The 21,483-nt window shown below is 39.5% G+C and overlaps 3 protein-coding genes across 4 annotated transcripts; 2 read left to right on the top strand and 1 right to left on the bottom strand.

The window, feature by feature from the left end:
* The first annotated feature begins 9,800 nt into the window (after positions 1 to 9,800).
* LOC132790197 (elongator complex protein 4) lies at positions 9,801 to 12,018 on the top strand. Its single transcript, XM_060798657.1, has 4 exons — positions 9,801 to 10,023; positions 10,105 to 11,078; positions 11,149 to 11,383; positions 11,444 to 12,018. Exons 1-4 carry the CDS (start codon positions 9,873 to 9,875, stop codon positions 11,545 to 11,547), a joined length of 1,464 nt encoding a protein of 487 aa, XP_060654640.1. The 5' UTR covers positions 9,801 to 9,872; the 3' UTR covers positions 11,548 to 12,018.
* A 304-nt stretch (positions 12,019 to 12,322) lies between these two features.
* Positions 12,323 to 16,675, bottom strand: LOC132790196 (uncharacterized). Of its 2 annotated transcripts, none has more exons than XM_060798656.1 (6): positions 15,367 to 16,675; positions 14,299 to 14,470; positions 13,767 to 14,244; positions 13,482 to 13,667; positions 12,847 to 13,377; positions 12,323 to 12,790 (listed from the first exon to the last, which is right to left on the bottom strand). In XM_060798656.1, exons 1-6 carry the CDS (start codon positions 16,510 to 16,512, stop codon positions 12,508 to 12,510), a joined length of 2,796 nt encoding a protein of 931 aa, XP_060654639.1. In that variant the 5' UTR covers positions 16,513 to 16,675; the 3' UTR covers positions 12,323 to 12,507. The 2 variants fall into 2 exon arrangements, with proteins under 2 accessions (XP_060654639.1, XP_060654638.1); XM_060798655.1 differs by having other exon boundaries at positions 12,324 to 12,790; positions 12,847 to 13,425; positions 15,367 to 16,674.
* A 1,816-nt stretch (positions 16,676 to 18,491) lies between these two features.
* LOC132790594 (CD82 antigen) lies at positions 18,492 to 21,267 on the top strand. Its single transcript, XM_060799171.1, has 2 exons — positions 18,492 to 18,752; positions 20,178 to 21,267. Exons 1-2 carry the CDS (start codon positions 18,696 to 18,698, stop codon positions 21,234 to 21,236), a joined length of 1,116 nt encoding a protein of 371 aa, XP_060655154.1. The 5' UTR covers positions 18,492 to 18,695; the 3' UTR covers positions 21,237 to 21,267.
* Positions 21,268 to 21,483: the final 216 nt, after the last annotated feature.

The raw sequence follows: 21,483 nt of genomic DNA, 5'->3' as shown, positions 1-21,483 counted from the left end.
CTACAACAGCTGGGATATTGATTAGAGATATTTGTGCCGTCTGCACAAATGTTGAATTTCTCTATTGAATTCGTTGGGTTTATCTCTGTTTACTTCGAAGTGCCCAAGACTTTAAGCTAAAGCGGAAACTGCTTCCACTCCAGAACAGAATCGGACACATACGCACACGTGCCATAAGTTGAAACAACTACCAACATCACGCATCTATAGACGACCCTCATCTGCATGCGTTACGCATAAATTTTAACCCAGAAATACGCCCGACAGCTGCCTCCGTCCATCCACAGCCAACTCCCGACTCCCCCGACTTCCATCTCCCCCCACATTGCCAAAGTTCGACAGCTTCCGCTGAGCTCTCTTCGTTATTACTGGTCTCCCACTTTACCCCACATTAATATTATACCATTTCTTGTTATATCTATTCAATGGCGAAAGAGTTTCTTATCGTAATGTGAAGCCTATAAAAAGTATTAGGGAAGTGCCTAGCTCATGTGGGCGTGCATACATTCAAAATGGCCGTCATAATTTCTAACTGTGCTTTGTGCAACACTGAAAGAAATTTCGAATGAATACGATAAAACAGAAAAAGAGTTAATAAGAGAAATTGAGTTTCACTGCTGAGATGTATTTGGAATAAAAATGTCTTTTTAAAACAAATTTAATCAGAATTACAATTTTGAAATTTAAAATTATCAAAATTTAGAAGCTATTTCTTATACTTTTAGTATACATTTTTTAAGCTCTTGACAATCTATATCCAACCCATACTTTTCAAGATACAGATATTTTTTTCGTGGAATAACAACTAATTGTGGAGAAGAAGGTCGAAAAGTCGTATGATTGGGGAAACACCCTGAAGAGGAGTCACCCTCTGGCTGGCTGTGGCTGTGTCCCAAAAATAACTCAGTCAAGTCATCTCGATATTAAAAAACAACAACGCACACACACAACAGGGCAGACATGCAACCCCAAAGCGCGCATGATTAAGGGGGGAGTGGAGTTCCACAACGACAGGCCGACAGTCTCTCTGTTCCACATACGTGTCCGCCCCATAAACAGATTCGGATACAGAAACGCAGACAGACAGCAGAGAGACTCCATCCACGTTGAGCACATAAAAAATGAAAATGTCAAAAAATGCCGCACTTGGTTAAAAAAGAGCACAGCAAAGATACAAACACATCCCAAAGATACACACACAAACACTCGATGCCAAAGCTACATGTGGTGAATGAGAATGGTTGAGAGCGAACGTCACACAGCATGCCACACATACTCGTAAAAGTCAAAGATGGCGTCGTCTGCGTGGCTTGCCACCCCTTTTAATTCCCTTTTCGCCTCGTCTCTTTTTCCACTGCCAATGGGGCAACAGACTGATTAGCATACGAACTCTTACATGTGAGGAAACGAGCAAGAGCACGAATTCGAGTTCTTAGTACTTGGAAAATGGCGTCTCGGGAGCTGTTGATATCGGTTGTGGATCTGCCACAATTGTTGTGGTCAGCACTTGACCAGACAATTGTCTGCTTTCTCTTTTTTTAAGAAGAAGAACACATGGTCGACAACATCTTGCATAATCATTGTTTATATGTCTGTCAACTGTTTGTGTGTATCTTGAGGATCTACAGTAGCCTCAGAGGGTTCAACTTGAACCATGCGCGCGCGCGCCAACATTTATAATCTTTTGAGCACACCTTGAGCCCAGGGACGTTATTTGATTAAGAATAGACTGGATGGCAAGGATGCAATGATTGCATCGAAATTGCAAAAGAATTCTCTTGAAGGCAGCACCAGCTGCCGTTTGGTGTATGCAGAACGAATTCCTAGGCATTGAGTATGGAGTATCAGGTAACATTCGATTTGTTTATTTGTTTTAAGGGGTATTTGCATTGCATAGTGAAAGTAATGCTGATACAAAAGAACCCCTAAGTAACATAGAAGAATGTTTTACGTATCCAGTTAAGAAAGCAAATGAATCCATAGTTATTAAATTATTTTAAGCCAGTTATTTTAATTATAAAACTTATTCCATTCTTAGCATTTCCGCTTACAAAATGGGGTAACATCATTCTTCCTCCGTTCCAGGAAGATAGTTGCTGAACACAGCAAAAGTCTTGGCGAACAATGCTGAATGGATTCCCCTACAAAAATAGGAGCACAAATAGAGTTGCCACACCCAGTCTGGGCACATCCTTTTGCTCTTTGGCAACTTATCAAATCGCCAACAATAACTACAAAAAAAACGAAAATGCCAATAAATCAAAACACCTACAAGAATGGGAATTCCTGGCAATGGCAATGGTTAAAAGGTTAAGGAGCTCAAAAATAAGGGTACACAGTAAGAGATTGAGCATAAGAAATCGAATAGCGATAAATCCTGGCAAACAAACTCACACACACAAAAGACCATGAAGCACCATTAAAAAATGGTTAAAGAAATCAGACAGCGAAAAAAAGGACTCAGATCAAATTTATAGGGTTACACGAGGTGCGAAGACGCTCGGCAAAACAATGCAGCATGACCTGTGGATCCTTCGGGGTGAACGGGACAAATACAACGAAGGGTAGCTCAACAATGTGGCCCTAAGTTCACCGCAAGGATCTGTGAAATAAAAACGAAGGACAGCAAAGGGTTTCTTAAACGAGTTTAGACGCAATAAAAGTCACCCCGTTCAATGCAGAGGGGAAACAGAATAATGGGGAATAGGAATAACATTGAAGCGCGTATAAATCGTAGGTGTTCAAAGAAATGCGACAAATGAATACACAGCGGGTCTACACGAAGATCAAGGGCTGGAGACTCCTGTTCACAATCCATAAACTAAACTAACTTGTGAACGCATTGTTCGGCTCGCTCTAAACATCTGTAATCTTTTATGCTGCCCACTGTCTAAAATAATTACCAAGAGCTTAAACTGCAGATTCCATCAGGAGCATCTAATGAGCAGCTTCTGTAAGCAGAAAGAAATGCAAAACCCGTCGCATGGGCATTGATTAGCAAGGTAAACAATGGCATTAGGCTGCTAATAGAACACGCCCGGGCGAGTTCAGAACGAGACTTTGCAGCGGCCCAGATCTGAGGATAACCCAACTAAATCCCAAGAAGCGTTCATAGTTTGCAAACAGTTTGGCTAATTTGCAGCCCACAGTTACACCTTTCACAGTATGCAAATGTTGCGGCATGTTTCGTGTTCGCTTTTGAAATGCAAAACTGTTTCCAGGAACGGATTAGACAGCGATTGAGCGATCGTGACATCGACACCACTGTCCAGCGGCAGGTCGACTAAGGGTTAAGCGGATTGCCTAAGCCTGGGCCAGAAGTTTTGCTAACAAATGAAATTGGCACGGATTTTGTGTCATTGCTGTAAGCTGAGCCATATCAACTTGATCCTGGCACAGCTACAAGGACTCAGGACTCAGTCTGTTGTAGCGATAAAAGTAAATTCAGTTAAGTGGCCATTAGACGGCTTTGCTGGGAGCTTACCTGGCTGCTCCACATAAAAACTGCTTAATTCGTATTAAAAGTGCGGCCGGAAGAAAAATTTGGCTGCAAATTATTTGTACCGTGGGAGGAGAAGGGAACTGCTGCTGCTAGTTGGAGCTTAGCGTATGAAAATTTGTATGGCAAGTTAAGCTGCGGCATAAAATGCTGCAACTATGCCCCAAACCATTTACAACTCTGCCTCCTTCTTCCTTCTTTAGCAACAAACAGTCATATTTGCTGCTGTCAGTCGGAGTTACGGACATATTGAGACACATGTCGATGTCCTTCTCTTGTCTCCTGTCTCCATTTCCCCAGCCTTTCTCTTTCCCCTTCCACGATGCCAACAGCCAACTAACTCATAAATTTTTTTATCCAAACACGCTACCTAGTTATTGTTTTTTATGAGCTGCGACAATTGCACGCCCACATCAGAGCGAGACATCAAGGATGAGCGTGTGAGCCAGAAAGAGATGGAAAGCGACAGAACGACGCCTCGACAGATAAGAGAACAGAGAACTCTGAACGCAACCCAACTGACAATACACAAATATGTGTCACTGTTATGAGTTAGCATCCTTTGCCAGACAGTTTCCCAGAATGCCATTGCACGGCACAGGGATTTCCTGTGCTTGTCTCGTCTCGTCTCGACTCGAACACGTGCAAGTGTGTCCCGCGTCGTGTGAGAGTGTTTTTAATTATTGTGGAGTAGCTGGTAATTGCGAACGAAAATCAAATTAGGATATGTTTGACATAGTAGCATTGAGTGGGGCCCTTAAGTAAATTGAAATGCACTCTCCAGAAATTGTTTCTATTTATTATTTAGCCTTTTTCTTTTTTACTCTAAACAGCTTCAGTAAGAAATAGAACAATTCTTATAATCTCAAGCGAAATAACATCAAATTTATTCACTTTATTATGTCTTATTTTATATGTACATATAATAATAAAATTGATCCAATTTGCTTACAAATTTCCGAGTCTAAACTACTACAACAAAGATTAGAATAATTCCTATTCTTTCGTGTACTTCTATGGGATAGTTATTGAGATCGATTGCCAAAATCAAAAGGATTTCAGAATAAAATAGAACATATTTAAAATTTTATATTTTATTACATTAATATAATATAATTACTATTCGATCTGGAAAGTTATGTCTACATATGTATAACATTTTTAAATTTCAAATGTTGTTTTTAGTTTATTCTGTCAATTGTAAAACTTGCCATCATTGCAGGTCTTCTTAAAAAACACAATATAAAATATATTTAAAAAATTGAAATACTACCTTTCTCATATAGCAGAAGAGAAGAAGACTCACAGGGAGAGAAAACGAATTCTGCTGTAATCCTTTGCAACCAATGCGAGATCAAAGCAGAGCAGCGCCTAAAGTCCTAAGCCACCACCTACAAAACAAAGCGATTAGTTGAAATCCGCCGACAAAGAGATGCGGACAATGGGAAACTGGAATAATCGAAAGGGTGCATTGTTGCAAGGTGCCTAAGCGCGCGGCTTAGAAAGGAAGAAAAAGAGGGAGAAGGAGAATAATTGAGACTGGCAAGGATACGTGGAGCACTTGGCAAGGCGATGACCACAACAAAGCAAAATATTTGCACAAAATCTGTGCAATTAAGACCGCAAAACAGCTGGAGCTTAATGTGAGGCCAAGTGCACTGAAGTGTGTTTGCACTGCAATCAAGAGTCCTGGCTTCCCGGCGTCCTGGAGTCCTTAAATTAAAAGCTTGTAAAGTATTAACAAAAGGCCAAACAAACATGTCGCAGCTGGCGAGCGGCCATTGAAAAGTCGCAGTCAAGCTTTCGTTTAAGGGTTGATCCTGACATAAGGGTAGTCCTGCTGCGCCAACCCTTTTAACCCTTTTGTGTTGCAACGGCAGCCAATCAAAATATGACTTGGAAAATGACTTACTCACAGGATATTTTAAACTATGTTAATGATGTGAACTACTCAAAATATTTACGAGCTGTGATTAGGATTCTTTCGGGGGATAGACACATCCTGTCAAAGGATCATTGGACAAACAGTTGAGACCGACTGCAGCTGCAGTGTGGATACTTAACCACTTGGACACTTTGCGACAGGATATGTTGGGTTATTAATGACTTGGCGAGCAATTTGAGTCGCGTGTGAAATATGGAAATAGAGTTACAAGTCGGAAGCACCATTAGCATAAGCAGTTGTTCTAAAACTAGGTATTCCAAACCCAGTTTCGGAATTTATTTGTAAATTAGTTTATTTAAACTATAAAATAAATTTGTATTCTAGTTCAATAAAGTAGAAGTCATGCTTAAACTAAATTTAAGCACAACTCTCAGAAGCTTTATGTACGCTATTCCAGCGATAATTGCTTTAATTTTCAAAGGCGCCCGGCTGCCCAGGTAACCCAAAGACTGTCCACACTTCCACACACACACACATACACATACACCCACACAAATACAGATGCTGTTGGGTTGCCCTCAGCTTAAAGCTAATAAACTCCAATGTACATGAAAGCGAATACCACGCAGCACTCTCATCCCAAACTCCCAAAAGCAGCTGCAAAAAGAACTGGCCCCGAAAAAATACACACGAAAAATAAAAATAAAAATAGTATACGACTGCAAGGGGAAAAAAGAAACGTCGAAGGAAAAGCGGAAAAATGAAAAATGAAAGCCCACTTTTCTTTTCATTAGAAGAAAAACGAGCAGCGGCAGGCAACACGCATTGTCCTAGCGAGAAAGGACATTCATTGAAAAACAAGAAGCTGCTCCCCCACTCCCCACAAAAAAAACCCAACCCCACAGCCTAAGCTAAAACAAGCTGAATTCCTGGCGCCATCCCCCACTATTCGGCAGCAGCAGATGAAAGTTAACAAGGCATCAAATAACAGGCGGATGGCTGCCTTAAAAGCAAAAGGGTATCCTAGCGACGACCCAAGCACCAGAGCATCAGGATACAACACAACGAATGTCCAACAGAAGAAACAACAACAACAAAAAGTAGCTTAAAATCAAATGGAGCGAGCACCTAGGACCAAAAAGCGTTAGGATGGGGAAGCGGAGGCGTGGCCAGCTTATGCCTGAAAATTACCTGTAAGCATACATGCGAATGTTATGTACATCTGTGTCATATGTCCTGTGTGGCATGTTGCGCCTGCAGCTTCAACTTGAAGCTATGTCAAGCACAAACAAGACAACTTCGAATCAATGAAAAACTCAACAGCACTAAAAAATATTATCAAAAATTAGGCACAATCGACCAACAGATGTCCTGCACAATACAATTCGCAAATATTCCAAAAAATATATGCATTCTAGAATTTAAAATTACGTAAATATGTATGTAAATTGTAGATTTTCTAATGGGTAAATTTAAAAATAAGAATTAGAGAATAATTTCTCATCTCTACAATTTAAGCTTACATTGTGAGTTGGCTAAAGCAGTGTTCGAAATTCCAGAATAGAATGAAGCTTAAAAATTCGAGACTTTTTTAAATTCAAGATAAGTTTCTTCTTTATATAATTTACTTTCTGTACCAAAAGGAATTTATTTCCAGGTGACACATAAGCTCATAGGAAAAAAAATTGGCATATATTCATATAATCATATAATATAGGGTATGCTGCCCCTGAAAAGACATCATCTTGCACTTCCAGTCGTCTAAATGAACGCACTTGAAACACTTTAAGAGCCTGTCTCAATCCCCTTTTTATAAAGTACACTCATACCTTTCCCTTGCTCTCCCCCATAGAGGCTTTTCAACAAATTTTTATGGATCACACTGCAGGCGAGTGCAATGATGTCCTTTTTTTTTGTGGAAGCCGCTCGCAACGCGCACACAAAAATTCATTAAAAAAAATGTCAACGACTATAAAAATAAAATCGAAATGTGCGCCGCGAGTTAATTTGTCGTTTGACTTCCTGTCAGCTGCCTGCAGGATAAACCATTTATCACACATGCAGCGCGAGTCCTGGCGCGCGACCAGACACTTTCTCTTGGAGCTCGAGTTCTTGAATAAATCCACATTTTAAATCGATTTATATATGCAGATTACGCTTACAATTTCGTAACAATTGCTGCAGTTTCAGACTGACAGTTTTTTAGCAACTTTAAGCTTAATGCTTGATAATGTTCTTGCAGAACTTAACTAAGCTTTTACTCTGTACACCTATTAAAAACAAGTTAAAAATTGACGCAAAAATATTTTCACGATAAAACATAATGTTAGCTCAATAAAAATTAAATTTTGAACCTCTGTAGGAACAAGAATATGATATTTAGAAGACACAACACGTTTCTTTGATATTCGCGAATGAATTAAAGTTCCATATTTACAATTTAAAATAATTCGAAAAACGCATTTTAAGAAAAATACTAAAATATATAAAAACTAAAATTATAATAATAAATAGTTTACTGATGCTGTTACAAAGAGTTAACAATAGTAAAATGTTTGTATTTATACATATGTATGTATAACAGTTATGAAATAAATATTATAATAAAATTGATACAATAGTATGGATACAAATTGTTAACATTAACTAGCTATAACTTATAGCGCCGGCAAAAGAAAATGCCGTGAACTCTGTATTTTGTTAGAAAACAAACTTTACAGCAGATGCACATTACTTTCACTAGCAGTGTATGCGTATCCTCCACAGCAAGGTCCTTAGCACTTGTTTGAGTGCTCGCGCGTCAAGTTAAAAGTGCGCCAGATGTTGTTGTGCTGTGTTGTGGCATGCCGCACACACTTTCACTATGCATATCCTTTCGTCCTGCCGCGTGATTATTACCCAGTCAAATGTGGCATTCGCTGCGCCTGCGCCAATGCCATAACCAAACGCATTGGCCATGCCACATAAATTTGTAATTAAAAGGACTGCCAAACGGGGTCGCAGCATACAAAGGAGTCAAAGGATTCAAACAAAAGACTGACCACGTCTTGCTGGACCGTGGGTGGTGCGTGGCAGCTGTCGCTAGCCATGCTGGTCTGGTCAGCTTGATCATAAATTACACAAGACCTAGAAGAACTCGCTTTATGCAATCCTTTGGCAAACATTTCGCCTCTTGTTGCTGCAATTCTGCTTTGATTGCGCTTCTTCTCTCGTTCTCTCTCTCTCTCTCTCTCTCTCTCTACCTCTCTCTTGCTCTGCATGAGGGTGTGTGTATGTGTGAGTGCAGTCAATAATTATTGTCCTGCATTGTCCTGTGGCCCTTTGCTGCTATAATTTATTGTCCTTTTTTTGCTGTTTGCCTTTCCCACGCAGACAACGACGCCATTTGACGACTGATGTCTGGCTGTGTATGTCCTTTTTGCCCAGTGTCCTTTTTTCATGTTCTAGCTGCTGCTCGATGTTATCCTTTCTTTTTCGCCCAATGTTGCGTGTGTTCTTGCCTTCTGGGAAATGTCCAATGGGATTTCTGTTGCATTTTACTGTTATGCTTGGAGCCGCACTGCCTACAATGTGGACAATCCTTTTGCTAATGCTCTGCACCTCAACACCCAGAATTTCACTTGCATTTATCATCCTTGTTAGACACTTCATTCTTGCGAAGCCTATAATTAAATCGACAGCCGCTGAATTGAAGGCCCAATTATCCTTTCACTTAAATGCTAAATGCAACGTAGGGCGTGTCAGCCATCGTGCACGCCGAAAGGATAAACTAAAGGATATTTGGTTTGCTAAATGGTTTCCGGAAATCCTTTGAGATACAGCTGTTTTCAATTGTAATATATTAAAACAATTTCATTGTTTTCTAATCTTAATTACAATATAAATCTTCATTCATTTGAAATACAGTTTTAATTGCACTGTGTACCGCTAGTGTATAACAAATTAGGACACTTTTATCACATTCGGCCAGTGGTGGAAATCTCCGCTAACACGACACAGTGAGACCGTAAATGGTTTAATATACTTTTTCAAAAATACATTACTCGTTTTTCTATTTGAATCTTTAATAATTAAACGATTGAACAACGACATCAAATAGAAAAAGTACATTTTCGAAAAGTTCAAATAAATAGATGTTTTTGATGATGATTAAACCTGCTGTGTTTTGGTATATTTCATCCGCCGAAAATTGATTATTTTAAACAGATGTTTTACCAGACTAAACTATAACTTTTATTAAGAAATTAATAAATACAAATTATGTGTTACAATCCATGTATATTATTTTTATTTCCAAAAACAACTATAATTGGTAATAATCGATAATCGATGTTTAAACTAATAAACTAAATTTAGAAATATCGATAAAAAGATGCTGTTTGCTGGCATTTTTAGTGCATTTTCCCCCGTTGACATTCTGTCTTCTTTTTCCCGGCAAACAAAAAGAGAACTGATAAACGAAACGCAAGAGTGGAAAATCGCAGAGACATGATGAGTTTTCGCAAACGGACCGTGCAAAAGCCAATCCGGGGCACCCGCACTAGCCCCCACACCGCACAGGTGATAACATCAAGCGGCAATCCGTCGCTTGACGAAATTTTAGGCGGCGGTCTGCCGATCGGTTCGATATGCCTGATTGGTAAGCAAGCAACGACAACGCAATTGAGACATTCACCGTAAATACTCTCACGATTACTTTTGTGTGGTTATATTTGTGCAGAGGAGGATCGCTTTATGACGCACGCCAAGGTGCTGGCCAAATACTTCCTGGCCGAAGGTGTGGAGTCCAACCAGGAGATATTCCTCGGCAGTCTGGACGATTTGCCAGCAGAAGTGTTGCGTCGTCTGCCCAAACCGCTGACCGATGAGGAAGTGGAGCAGGATCTGCGCCAGGATCAGCAGGCAAATAAGCAGCCAGCGGATAAGAATGGACTGCGCATTGCGTTCAGGTACAATGATTTGCCGCTCGTCAATTCGGAGCAGACTACGGCGAAGATTGGTCATCACTTCAATTTGATGGAGCACATGGATTCGCTGATGCTCTACTTTACGAAAATCACCGTGTGGGATGACAGTCACAAGGAGCTGGAGCCCAAGGAGGATGATCCTAGCTACAAGGTTTCGGACGTTGTTGTGCACAACGATGATCTGATTAGCTCCAGCAAATCGTTGGATAGCGAGCCACTACCACCGCCCGTTGATGGCATTGCCGATGTATTGCCACCTGCGCCTGCGGCAGTTCAAGTGCCAGCTGAAGCCGATAGCGACATCACTGCCGTTAACAACAACAACAATAATAATAACAATAACGTTGCAATGAACAGCAGCACTGCCTATAATACAATCAGCAGCACCACGATAACACCAACAAGCACAACCGCAACCACAACTGCAACAACCACGTCGCCGGAAGCTCAGCCCCCGTCGGTGGAATCACAATTCTTTTATAATCCCCGTTACGGGCGCCTCCTCAACAAGCTAAAACAACTGCTTCAGGACGAGGGCTGTGTCTCGGGCATGAGTGGTCAGAAGAATTTATACCGTATCTGCCTCACCTCGTTGGGTTCCCCCCTGTGGTATGACGATAACTTTGCATCTGACTTGCTCAAGTTCCTTACCGTCCTTCGCGCCTGTGTGCGCAACTGCACCTCTGTCTGCTTCATCACGATGCCCATGCATCTGATAGCCAAATACGTAAGTCGCGAACTCATTATTTAATAATCACAAGCACTGTTTTAACTGCTCACTTTAATTATTTATACAGGATACCAGCCTGGTGCCTAAGATACGTCAATTGGTTGACTATGCCATTGAGCTGGAATCGTTTGCCGGTTCGGACCGCGAAACGCATCCAGCCTTCAAAGAGTACAGCGGCTTGCTGCATCTGCACAAGATGACCGCCCTTAATACGCTGGCCGTGCACATGCCGGAGACCACGGATCTGGCATTTAAGTTGCGCCGCAAGAAGTTTGTCATTGAGAAAATGCATCTGCCGCCTGGTAAGTAGCTTAGCTAATTTTAACATCAATATTTTAAGCAATGGCAATTCCCTCTTCCAGATCTGCAAGAGATATCGGAGAAGACAGCAGCTGGTGACATTTTGGGGACACCGAATTGCAGCTCTGGTGTGTCCATCAATTCCAATATATCGATGGATTTCTAGTAGCTATTTGGCCCGATATTATTGTGGTCTTTGCCATTTGCCACAAAAAAAAAACATTTGTTGATTGTTTCACGATTCCCTTCCTTCCTTCCTCTATTCCCTTCACACCCCTCTTTCTCCAATGTGCAACAACAAACAGCCAAGTCTTTTTTGGCCCAAACTATAACGTCAACAATAATACAACGTTAAGCAGAACAGGAACACAATGAATGTAATCACCCACAGGAAAAAATTGAAAGTACTGAAAGCGGAGCTATTACAACAACCACGTACATATACAAATACTATATACAATATATTATACATATACATATATTTAAAGCGATCTAGCGGCTTTTAGCCGTATGAAACGCTATTAGTACAACCGATTTTACAAGTTTTTTCTTATTTAAAATAGATAATACTTATATAATGTGTAAATTGAATGCGTGAAAAAAGAAATTCCCATATTGTGTGTATGTTTCGAGCGAATATGATTTATTTTTCCAAGAAAAAAAAAGTAACAAAAAAAACCGAATAAGAACACGAGATGCGAGCAAAATTATAAATATTTTTATGTAGTTATGTATGTATTAAAAAACCACAACAAAAAGCCATTGCAAATTTTATTTAAAGTAGTTTTTACATGAATTGGTTTATTTACTATAATACAATTTATTAAGTACAAATGATATTTTTGTTTTCGATTACTTAATTAACAAATTATTTTTTTATTTGGTTCAATTATAATTCATTCAACTTTATATTAAGTGTTTTATTTTAATTTAAATTATATGGAATTTTGGACAGTTTATGATTAATTATGGTTTACTAAAAAATGGTTTTATAGATACGAACAGAACTGATCCAGTTAAATGAGGAGAACAAAAAGCATCACAAAGGACTATTTGCAATTTTTACAAAAAAATATATATATCTGAATGTCAAACAAAAAGGCTTTAATGTCTGAATGTACAGTCATTAAGACAAGCTGAACTGTATTTCCCCTTTTTCCCTAACAATATTTCGAAACTTGGCCAGTTCTGATTTCAGTTTGATATTGGGTCGCAAGGAATCGGCAAAGTATTCATCACATGGTGCGTAGGTCATATATAATATGAAGTCTGCTGCTTGCAAACCATCTGGAGTCTGATAGCAAATCTTGGGTAGTAAAAGTCGACCTTCATCTTCGTATTCCTGTAGTTTGTCGCCCAGATTACCTTCAATGGCATTCTTCATATTTGTAACGCCCGGCAGCTTTATACTATAATTTTTTACATAGTACTTAGAATTAATACTTTAAGATTTCAACATATTTACTTGCTGTCCTCGAATTGTTGCAGTAACCTGTGTAAAACGAGTTGGGTGAATAGACGAGTCTCGAAATCGTTGCTCATTGTTTGCGGTAATAGCAGATCAATAATCCTCTGCAACTGCTCCGGTTTGACGTGATTATACTTGTTCAAGCAATATATGTTCAGCACTGAAATTAGGGAGATCTGCTGACTCGATTCAAGAGCATCTAACTGAATTAGTCGATTCAACAACACATCCACACTAGGCAGACATCGAGCCACCAGACATTCGAACATATATTTGATATTCTCATGTTCGTCCAATGCTAGCACTACGTCCCATAACTGATCTGACCAATAGCCCGGATTCTTGAACGTAATCCTCAACAAGGCTCTGGCAATACGCATTTTAATACGATGATCCTTCGAATTTTCTAGGTAAATCACATTACTCTGAACCATCTGATTGTTTATGCGTAAGAGTTCATCGATCACTGCGATAATGTCTGATCTTCGATCGATAACAAAATTTATATAGCTATCCCGTTTCCGGCAGCTTGTGAAGAAATAATTATACTGACTAATCAAATAACCATATTCGATGCTGTTGAAAGTATTTGAGAATGGCTTATACAGCTTATACATCTCCAGCGTACATACCACTTAGCGCCAGATAGAGGACTGCCCGAAATGATTCCTCGGATTATCAGTGGTATCGGCACACTCTTTATACAACTCACAACGCTGAAGTTCAAGAACTGGCTGACTTCAAGCACATCGCTCAAGATTCGCTCACTTTCTTCTGGAGGCATAAAAGTAGCAGCATATTTAACAAGACCCGCAGCACTGTGGAAAGTTTATTTGATGAAATAAATTAATAATTTGATATTATGCGTAATAAAAGTAATTAAATATCCCTGGAACTGACTAAATATATCAACTCACATTAAAACACTATCCGGATACTGTCTTAGAAAGTTCATTAATACCTTCAGAATACTTTCATCATTGAATCGTGATTCAACGTCATTCAATAAGGATGCAACTCTCTGCACAGTTAGAATTGTCCCTTGAGCAACGAGTTCATGCGGGTTTAAATTTAGTTCCTCAATTTGCGACCATTTCGTAATTTTCTCAGTAGTGAACCAATCGACACATCGATGCATAACAAAAGATATTTCCTCCTCAGACTCGCAATTCAATTTGTCATTCACATATCGCTGCAAATCTTTGAGGTCCGCCATATTCTCAAATATCTCTATATCTAGCTCGTATTCCTTATGATAAAATTTGAGTATTTCAGATTTTTCAGTTTCCAATTCCAGTTTTAAACTGAAGAAAAACGAGAAAAGACGCCACCAACCATGCTGAACCTTTGGCAATTTACTCATTTGCTTGTGCAGCTCAATTCCAATATTGACATCTAAAAGTATTTTATAAGTAAGTTGTTGAGAAAACTGGAAAACAAATTTAGTACCTCCGCGATAAATCATCATAAAAACAGATTTGTCGAAATAAACCATTTCATCCAAAATATTTGTGCAACTCGCGATTTTTGCTGTAAAACGTTTGTGATCCCTGCAGAAACTATCGCAAAGTGCCTTTATAAACTGTATATAATCGCCAAGCGATAAACTCTCGATTGTGGGCTGAAATTATAAAGAATTTTAAAATAATTTGTGACAATTATGCTAATTGAAAAACAAGTGAAAAAGCTACAGTCGAGTGTGCTCGACTATGAGATACCCGCTACTTTTCAATAAAAGCAAAACAGGGCGGTATTATCCTTAAAAGATTCCCAAAAAATACACTGAGAAAATACTAAAATATACTTAAGACTGTATTTAGTATTTCAATATACTAATGCGATCAAACTATATAGTACAAAATATTGTCAACCAAAGTAACTAAGACCCAATAGCAGCAACCATTTTTGCCACTTATGTATATTTGCCATAGTCTCTGAGAGAGTGATTCATACGGACATAAGTATCGACTGTTAACGCTGATCAATAATATATGTATATAGTTTATATGGTCGGAGCCCACTTGAGTAAAGTTTTAAGTGGTTTTCAAAGAGAAATACTTCCTTGAATATTTTCAATGAACGTAGGCTTATTATGTATTGTAACAGGCATCTCCCACCTTATAAGGTACATATATTCTTCAAGAGCGTCAACAGCCGAGATGTATGAACACCAAGATTTCAGAGACTATAAGAGATAAAGATATAATTTTTTTTCGACAGCATTTGTTTTGTTTCCAGACAGATACAGTGTGTTTCAAATGACTCGCAAATCGACAAAAATCGTATAAGAAGTGTTTTTTAATAAAGATAGATAGAGTCCTGATACATACTGTATGGAAAACACCTACTTAGGGGTCTTAGTTGCTTTGGCTGACAATCTGGTATATTTTGCACTCTATTACATATGTACATACATATTTTGAATGCATTACTGTATCAATTAACCTAAAATAGCCTTTGTTATTATTTTAGTATTTTTGTGTTATATGAATTTAGGGTTTAAGGTTTCGCACTCACTTCAAATATGTCAAACATTCTGTTTTGAGCCTCATAGCGTAGGTTCTCATGTTGTAAAGACTTGATGCGTCCACAGATTTTGAGCAACAGACTCTTGGAAATATGCGGCTGTCGTGGTTGCATGCTGCGCAGCCAATGAAGCAGAGGCAGACTCTGCCAGGACACGACCACTAAAGCCTCGAGGAACTGCAAGGTGCCACTATTCTGGACGAACATCTTAATATTTACCTCCGGCAGAAAATAATCTTCAGCATCATACAACTCCGCCTTGTTGGTGGAGTCGAGAAACAAATCCAATAAGTCCACGCGACGCAGCTCATTAATGGTGGAGTACATAAGAAGGTATTCGATGGTCCAGCGAACGACCAAAGTATTCTGATTCTCGAGCAGACGAATGTAGAGAATACGCAGCCAGCGAAGCCAATTGTCATCATAGCTGCTTGCCACAAATCGTGGCAGATGGCTACTTAGCATGGGAAGCACCAAATGCGATTCGGGCTTCTCCAGTTGCTCCATTATCACTATATACGCCGTCCAATGGGGCTGCATGCACTGCAGGGCCTCCAGCTGAGATGTCCCCGGATTTTCTTTGCACCTCTCAACAATTCCCAACAGCTTTCGCATTATAGCATACGCCACTTTACGATTTTCTCCCAACTCCGACTGCAGCAGTCGTTGCAGTACTACAAATAGCTGCGGGGAACAGGCGGTTTTCAATCCCAATTCTCGCACAAAATCATCCAAGAAATGCTCCATTATCTGTCCAGCATATGGATGCAGTGGCACCAGCTGATCACCACCCCCCATGTTAGTGGGTTCACACAGTGCTATGGACGAGAGCTTACGGACTAAATACGATCCGGATGCGGGAGATTGTCGTGCATGTATCCTGACGGCGTCGAGCACTTTGGCGATTCGCTCATGGGTGACATTGGCATCGCCCAGATCGACAATCACCACTGAGATGAGCTTATCGAATAGCTTTGTGCTGAACTTGACATCGTTGTTGCTGTCCAACAGGCTGTAGATGCTTCGCAGGACACGCTGTAGTGCATCCTCGTTGCCACTCACCTTGTGGATATCTATCAGATCACACAGCATATTATTCATTTCGACATTATCGCCATTTTCCATGTGAGTTTCCATTTCATTGAGGTGCTTTTCTACTGCAAAATTAGAGATACTAATGTGTGGTTACAAATCCTATAAGACCTACAAATAACTGAAATGTAAATCTATTCAACTTTTTTAGTGTTCCGTTTCCTATGCAAAATATATGTAAATGTCAATATAAATGAGTTGATTTGTTTCAATTTTGGTTTGACTATAGTCTCAACGAGAAATTGCACGTATTTTCCTTATTAATCAAATTGAGAAACATCAAAACAATTTTTTTTACTTTATAACATTTTTCATTAAATACCAACCTGAAATGAAATAATTTTTTTGGTGCAAAAACATAAATAAAACTAAAATCTTCATTAAAATTAATAGTTTATCCGGAAATCAAAATTGTTTTATATCATATTAAGATGTTATGGATTAATTTCATCAATAGCTCTCTAAATATCTGTCGGAGTTTATCAGGAACTCAAAATGGTTTTCTATAAAGAATAATTTCATAAAATGTTTTATGAAATTTATATTACACTAGCTTGAATTAACTGAAATAAAAGTTTAAATAAATTTTTTTTACCAAATTAAAAAAATACATTTTTAAATTAACTTAACACTTTTTATTAGCTTAGGTACAAGGTGAAAACACTTTATAAGAAATTTTTAATATGGTCATTATGGGATTCAATAGCTCATAATTGAAATTCTAAAATAGTAGAATTTTGTACCATTTCTAGAATAACTTTGCCTTTCCCCCACGATTTCCACTCGTCCAATGCTCAAGTTCATTGATCGGCCCCTTAACCCCTGCACTCAATTTCTTCAAATTTGATAACAAGTATTCACTTATGCTGACTCATCTTTGCCGCTGCAACTCCCACTAGATGCGGTGCCGTCAATTAGCCGCCCACCCTCCATGTGCAAGTAGCCCACAGCTTTGACCCCAAAAGCGAGCATAGAGAATGGAGCAATGAATAATTTTGATGGACTTCAGGGCAACATTATTGCGCAGTGGCAAACGGAAATGCGAGCGCCATGTGGATCACAACGGTAAAGTGGACGAGATAACCACTGAGAAAGAGAGTTAGAGGAAAAACTATTGAGAGAGGGAGTGTAAAATCGAGGGAGAACAAAATATAGACGAATTTAAAAAGAGAGAGAGGGAGAGCGAAAGTGTGTGTGCTTCCACAGGTCAACAAGAAGCTTCTAATAAAATGACAAAGAGCAAACTCAGCACATTAAGTAGTTCCGAGGGTTACTCGAAGACTTTATTAAAGAGGTTTATTAAAAGGTTAAAAACTTTATAGCACTATACTAGAACATATGTAAGGGACGTACACAGTGTAATTATTATTATTATTAATTAAATGTACATCAAGTAGATGTTTGAGAAAAGCGATGAAATCTGATCATTAAAATAAAAAAAATTTCAAAATAAAACTTTTTGCATAACAATAATGATTTTAATAATATTATTATATTAATATTATTATTAAATTAATATTTGAAGTACATATGTATGTATTTCTAAACTGTTTATTTAACGAAACGAACGAAAACTTCAAACTTATAAATTTAAATATAATATATATTTTCAGGTTTCATCGAAATCTTGGAGTCACTCTCGGGCATAAAATATACACAGCACAACACGTTGAACAAGTTTTCCCAGCGTTCTGACCATCTCCAATTGATATTGCTGCTTTTGTTTACTAGCGGTTCCATTTGGCTGCAGCTGCAGACAAAGAGCGAGGGATAGAGTTAAAGAGAGAGAGAAAGGAAATGATGGAGAGAGGAAAAAGTGCATATATAAACAGAGAGTACGAAGTTAGCTTCGATTGAAGTACGCTCAACAAACAGAAACTTTTGATCAGAGCATGGTAAATTCTCAGAGAGCTAGAGAGAGAGTTGGCTCTGCCTCCTCGACTTGCCACAGCTTGTTGCACATACAAAGTAGCTCTCTGCTCTCTGCTGTTGCTTTATGTTTTCAGTTATTGTTTTGCCGTCAAGCGACGCGCGCCGCTTTAGAAAATCCGTTGAAAATTTAAAACGACATCAAGAATTTCTGAAAAAGTCAAACGCTATCATCCCCGTCCATTGTAACATGTAATAGTGGGCGCTTCGTGCCGCTTGCCACAACGTTGACCGCTCAACTGTGGCTACTGATTCATAAATTAATTATCACCCACACACAAAGTCTATAAAGCCCAATCATGGGTCGTTGTTTTAATCACAAATTCGTGCTCAATTTTTGCAATCTATTGTTTTTGGTAAGCTTCGTGTTTGTGTATGTGTTGAAAATAGTAAATTATATGAACAAACTGTTTGCCAAAAATCTAGTGAAATCTACGCCCTAAAGCAGCCCAAATGGCTCTACTAAAGCTCTATTCATTACAACTTAGCTTAGGAGTATGTGTAAATTGAAGAGTATGCTAAAAGTAGCCTTAAAGTTCAACTGGAGTTGCACCAAGTCGACTAACAACATTGACTTGGTTGATTAAAAAATTAAAAAGTACATTGCCTATTTCCAAAATGAAATCTTTAAAGTGTCACCAGGAACGTTGAACTACGCAATTTACACAATTATATAGAGTCTCTATTATTTACAAAACAAATAAAATGAATGTGTAAAGAAGTAATCTTAACATATTCATTACGAATTGTAGCAACAACAACATAAATCTAAACTATAGATTATCTAATACAATTCTTTCTATACAATGCCTTGGTTTATTAAACATATTTCAATATGGAATTTTCAAGCTGTTTTTAGATAAGCAGAACTACGCAATATACAATAACGAACACAGCTTGCATTATTTTTAAAATAAATATATGTATACATATAAAAGAATTCTTATCTGAGTATAAACAATAAAACAAATACAATCTATAGATTATCTATTGACGTATTGAGCGTATGCAGCGAATGAGTGAAAAGTCTACGATTATTTCTTTGAAGTGTGTTTAAAATCCTGACTCCTATAACCAAGTATCAAAGTAAAAAATTATAATAATTTATTGAATGTTAAGAATGTAACAGTTTGAAGAATTCATGATGGTCGAGAAAATATGTGCTGATCCACTAAACTCAAAACAAGTTGATCTAATTAAGAGCGGACTGACTGCTTTTCATTTGAGAACAACATCAAGTTTAAGATCAGTTTCCAGTTATCTTATCTTTTTCTTCTATCTGCCTTCTACTATTTGTGTACATGCCACAAATTTGAGTTATGTTAGAGTATTTATGCTTCGTTCGAGTGTCCAAAATGTTGTTGTGCTCTGCTCGAATTTGTTTCTTTTTTTTGTGTTCTGCTTGGCTGATTGAAAGCAGCTAAAAGAGAGAGAGGGGAAGGGAAGCGGCTGTTGTAGGAGGCCAAAAGTTTTTTTTGCCAACACTTTTTGACTCCCCAGCGAAGCGGTCTAAGCGCAAGCGCAGCTTGGCACCAAAAAGTGACAACAGCAACAACAAAAAAACAGGTATCGCTATAACAAAATGGGGAACGAGAGGCAAGCTCCGGGGATGAGGTAAAGAGGGGCAGATGGGGCGGTATAGCATAACAACTTCCGTTGCGTGTGCAGACCTCACGCTTTTCTCTAGCCAAACAAAGACAACAACAACAACAACGACAACAAAAATTATAGCGCTCTAGCTCTCTCCTTTACTCTCACTCTTCTCTTGCGCTCTTTTGCAGCTCTGCGGCATGCTACTTATTGTGGCAGGTTGCTATCTCTACACAGACAACAAGCGGATTCTGCTCTCCCGCCTCCTAGCTGCGCCCAGCGAGCAGTTGAACTCATTGCCCCAGCCATTGCTCTACTACATCTCGCTGGGATTGGCCATTGCCGGATTTGTGGCTGTCCTCGCATCCATGCTGGGCTTCTGGGCCAGCTGCCTACACACCTATTGCTTCCTCAGCGTGTATTTCCTCTGCGTTGTGGTGCTGCTGCTGGCGGAGTCGGTGATTTGCTTAGCCATCACGCTGTGGCCTCATTGCCTGGGCATCAGCTTGGATGAGGGGCAGATGGTGAAGGCGCTGCAGCGCAACTATGGTGTGCCTGGCCAGGAGCAGTTCACCAATGCCATGGACTTGGCGCAAACACGTTTCGGTTGCTGTGGCATGCGCAGCTCTCTCGACTACGACACTTCACTGTGGCGCCTCCAAAGCTATGGGCAACGCAATTGGCCAGTTCCTTTGAGCTGCTGCGTCCTCGCCAATGCCCCACAACCGTTGGCCTTTCTCGATCCCAAGCCAGCGAATGAATCACAGTGTCAGTCACTCGAGCGTCCGGTTTATGAGCGTGAACGCTACACAGAAGCTTGCCTGGAACACTTGGATGCCTGGTATCGTGAGCAATACGGCATCTTCCTGGTCGCCAGTCTCGTTCTGGCACTGGTCGAGTTCAGTGTGCTCCTGGGCATCATTCTCACCTGCACGGGCATCGCTTCGCGCCGTGCTAGACTGGACAACAGCTCGCAGACAGCAGGAGGATTCAGCCAGAAGGCCCGACGACGTGGCACAGCGAAGTCGAGGCAGGCGCTGGTCGATAACATCTACGAATCGGAGGTCCAACTGCGTGGCAATGCTCAAGGCGGTGGCATGTGTCTCGGTGCGGCCAGCAGACATGTGAGCAGCGAGGACTTCAAGGAACTTTATGTGCAGCCGAGAGATCTCTACAAACAGCGACACAACACGACCTTCAAGCCCATTGCCAGTGATTATCAGACGCCAACGCGCAGTTACTTGGTTTAGTTCGTTGGCGTTGCTGCTGTTGGCCACCAGCGATATACATACATATGTAGGTAAGATTGAAGCAACTAGTTATTCGTAAATGGAATTTAATAAGATTTTCAAACTGAAGTTCCCGGGGAATCTGGTTAGACTTAGTAGTTATACCACAGACAATACTTTTAATGACGATACGACTTCAATTCGAAACAAATATCAAAAGATTTGTAAACCACAGTTTTTCCCTCGAATCTGATTGAAACTTGTAAAT

Source organism: Drosophila nasuta, chromosome 3, assembly GCF_023558535.2.
Source record: "Drosophila nasuta strain 15112-1781.00 chromosome 3, ASM2355853v1, whole genome shotgun sequence".
In the NCBI taxonomy this organism is placed as follows: Eukaryota; Metazoa; Arthropoda; class Insecta; order Diptera; family Drosophilidae; genus Drosophila; species Drosophila nasuta.
Note: the sequence above shows the minus strand (reverse complement) of the source record. Positions and strands in the feature narration are given on the sequence as shown.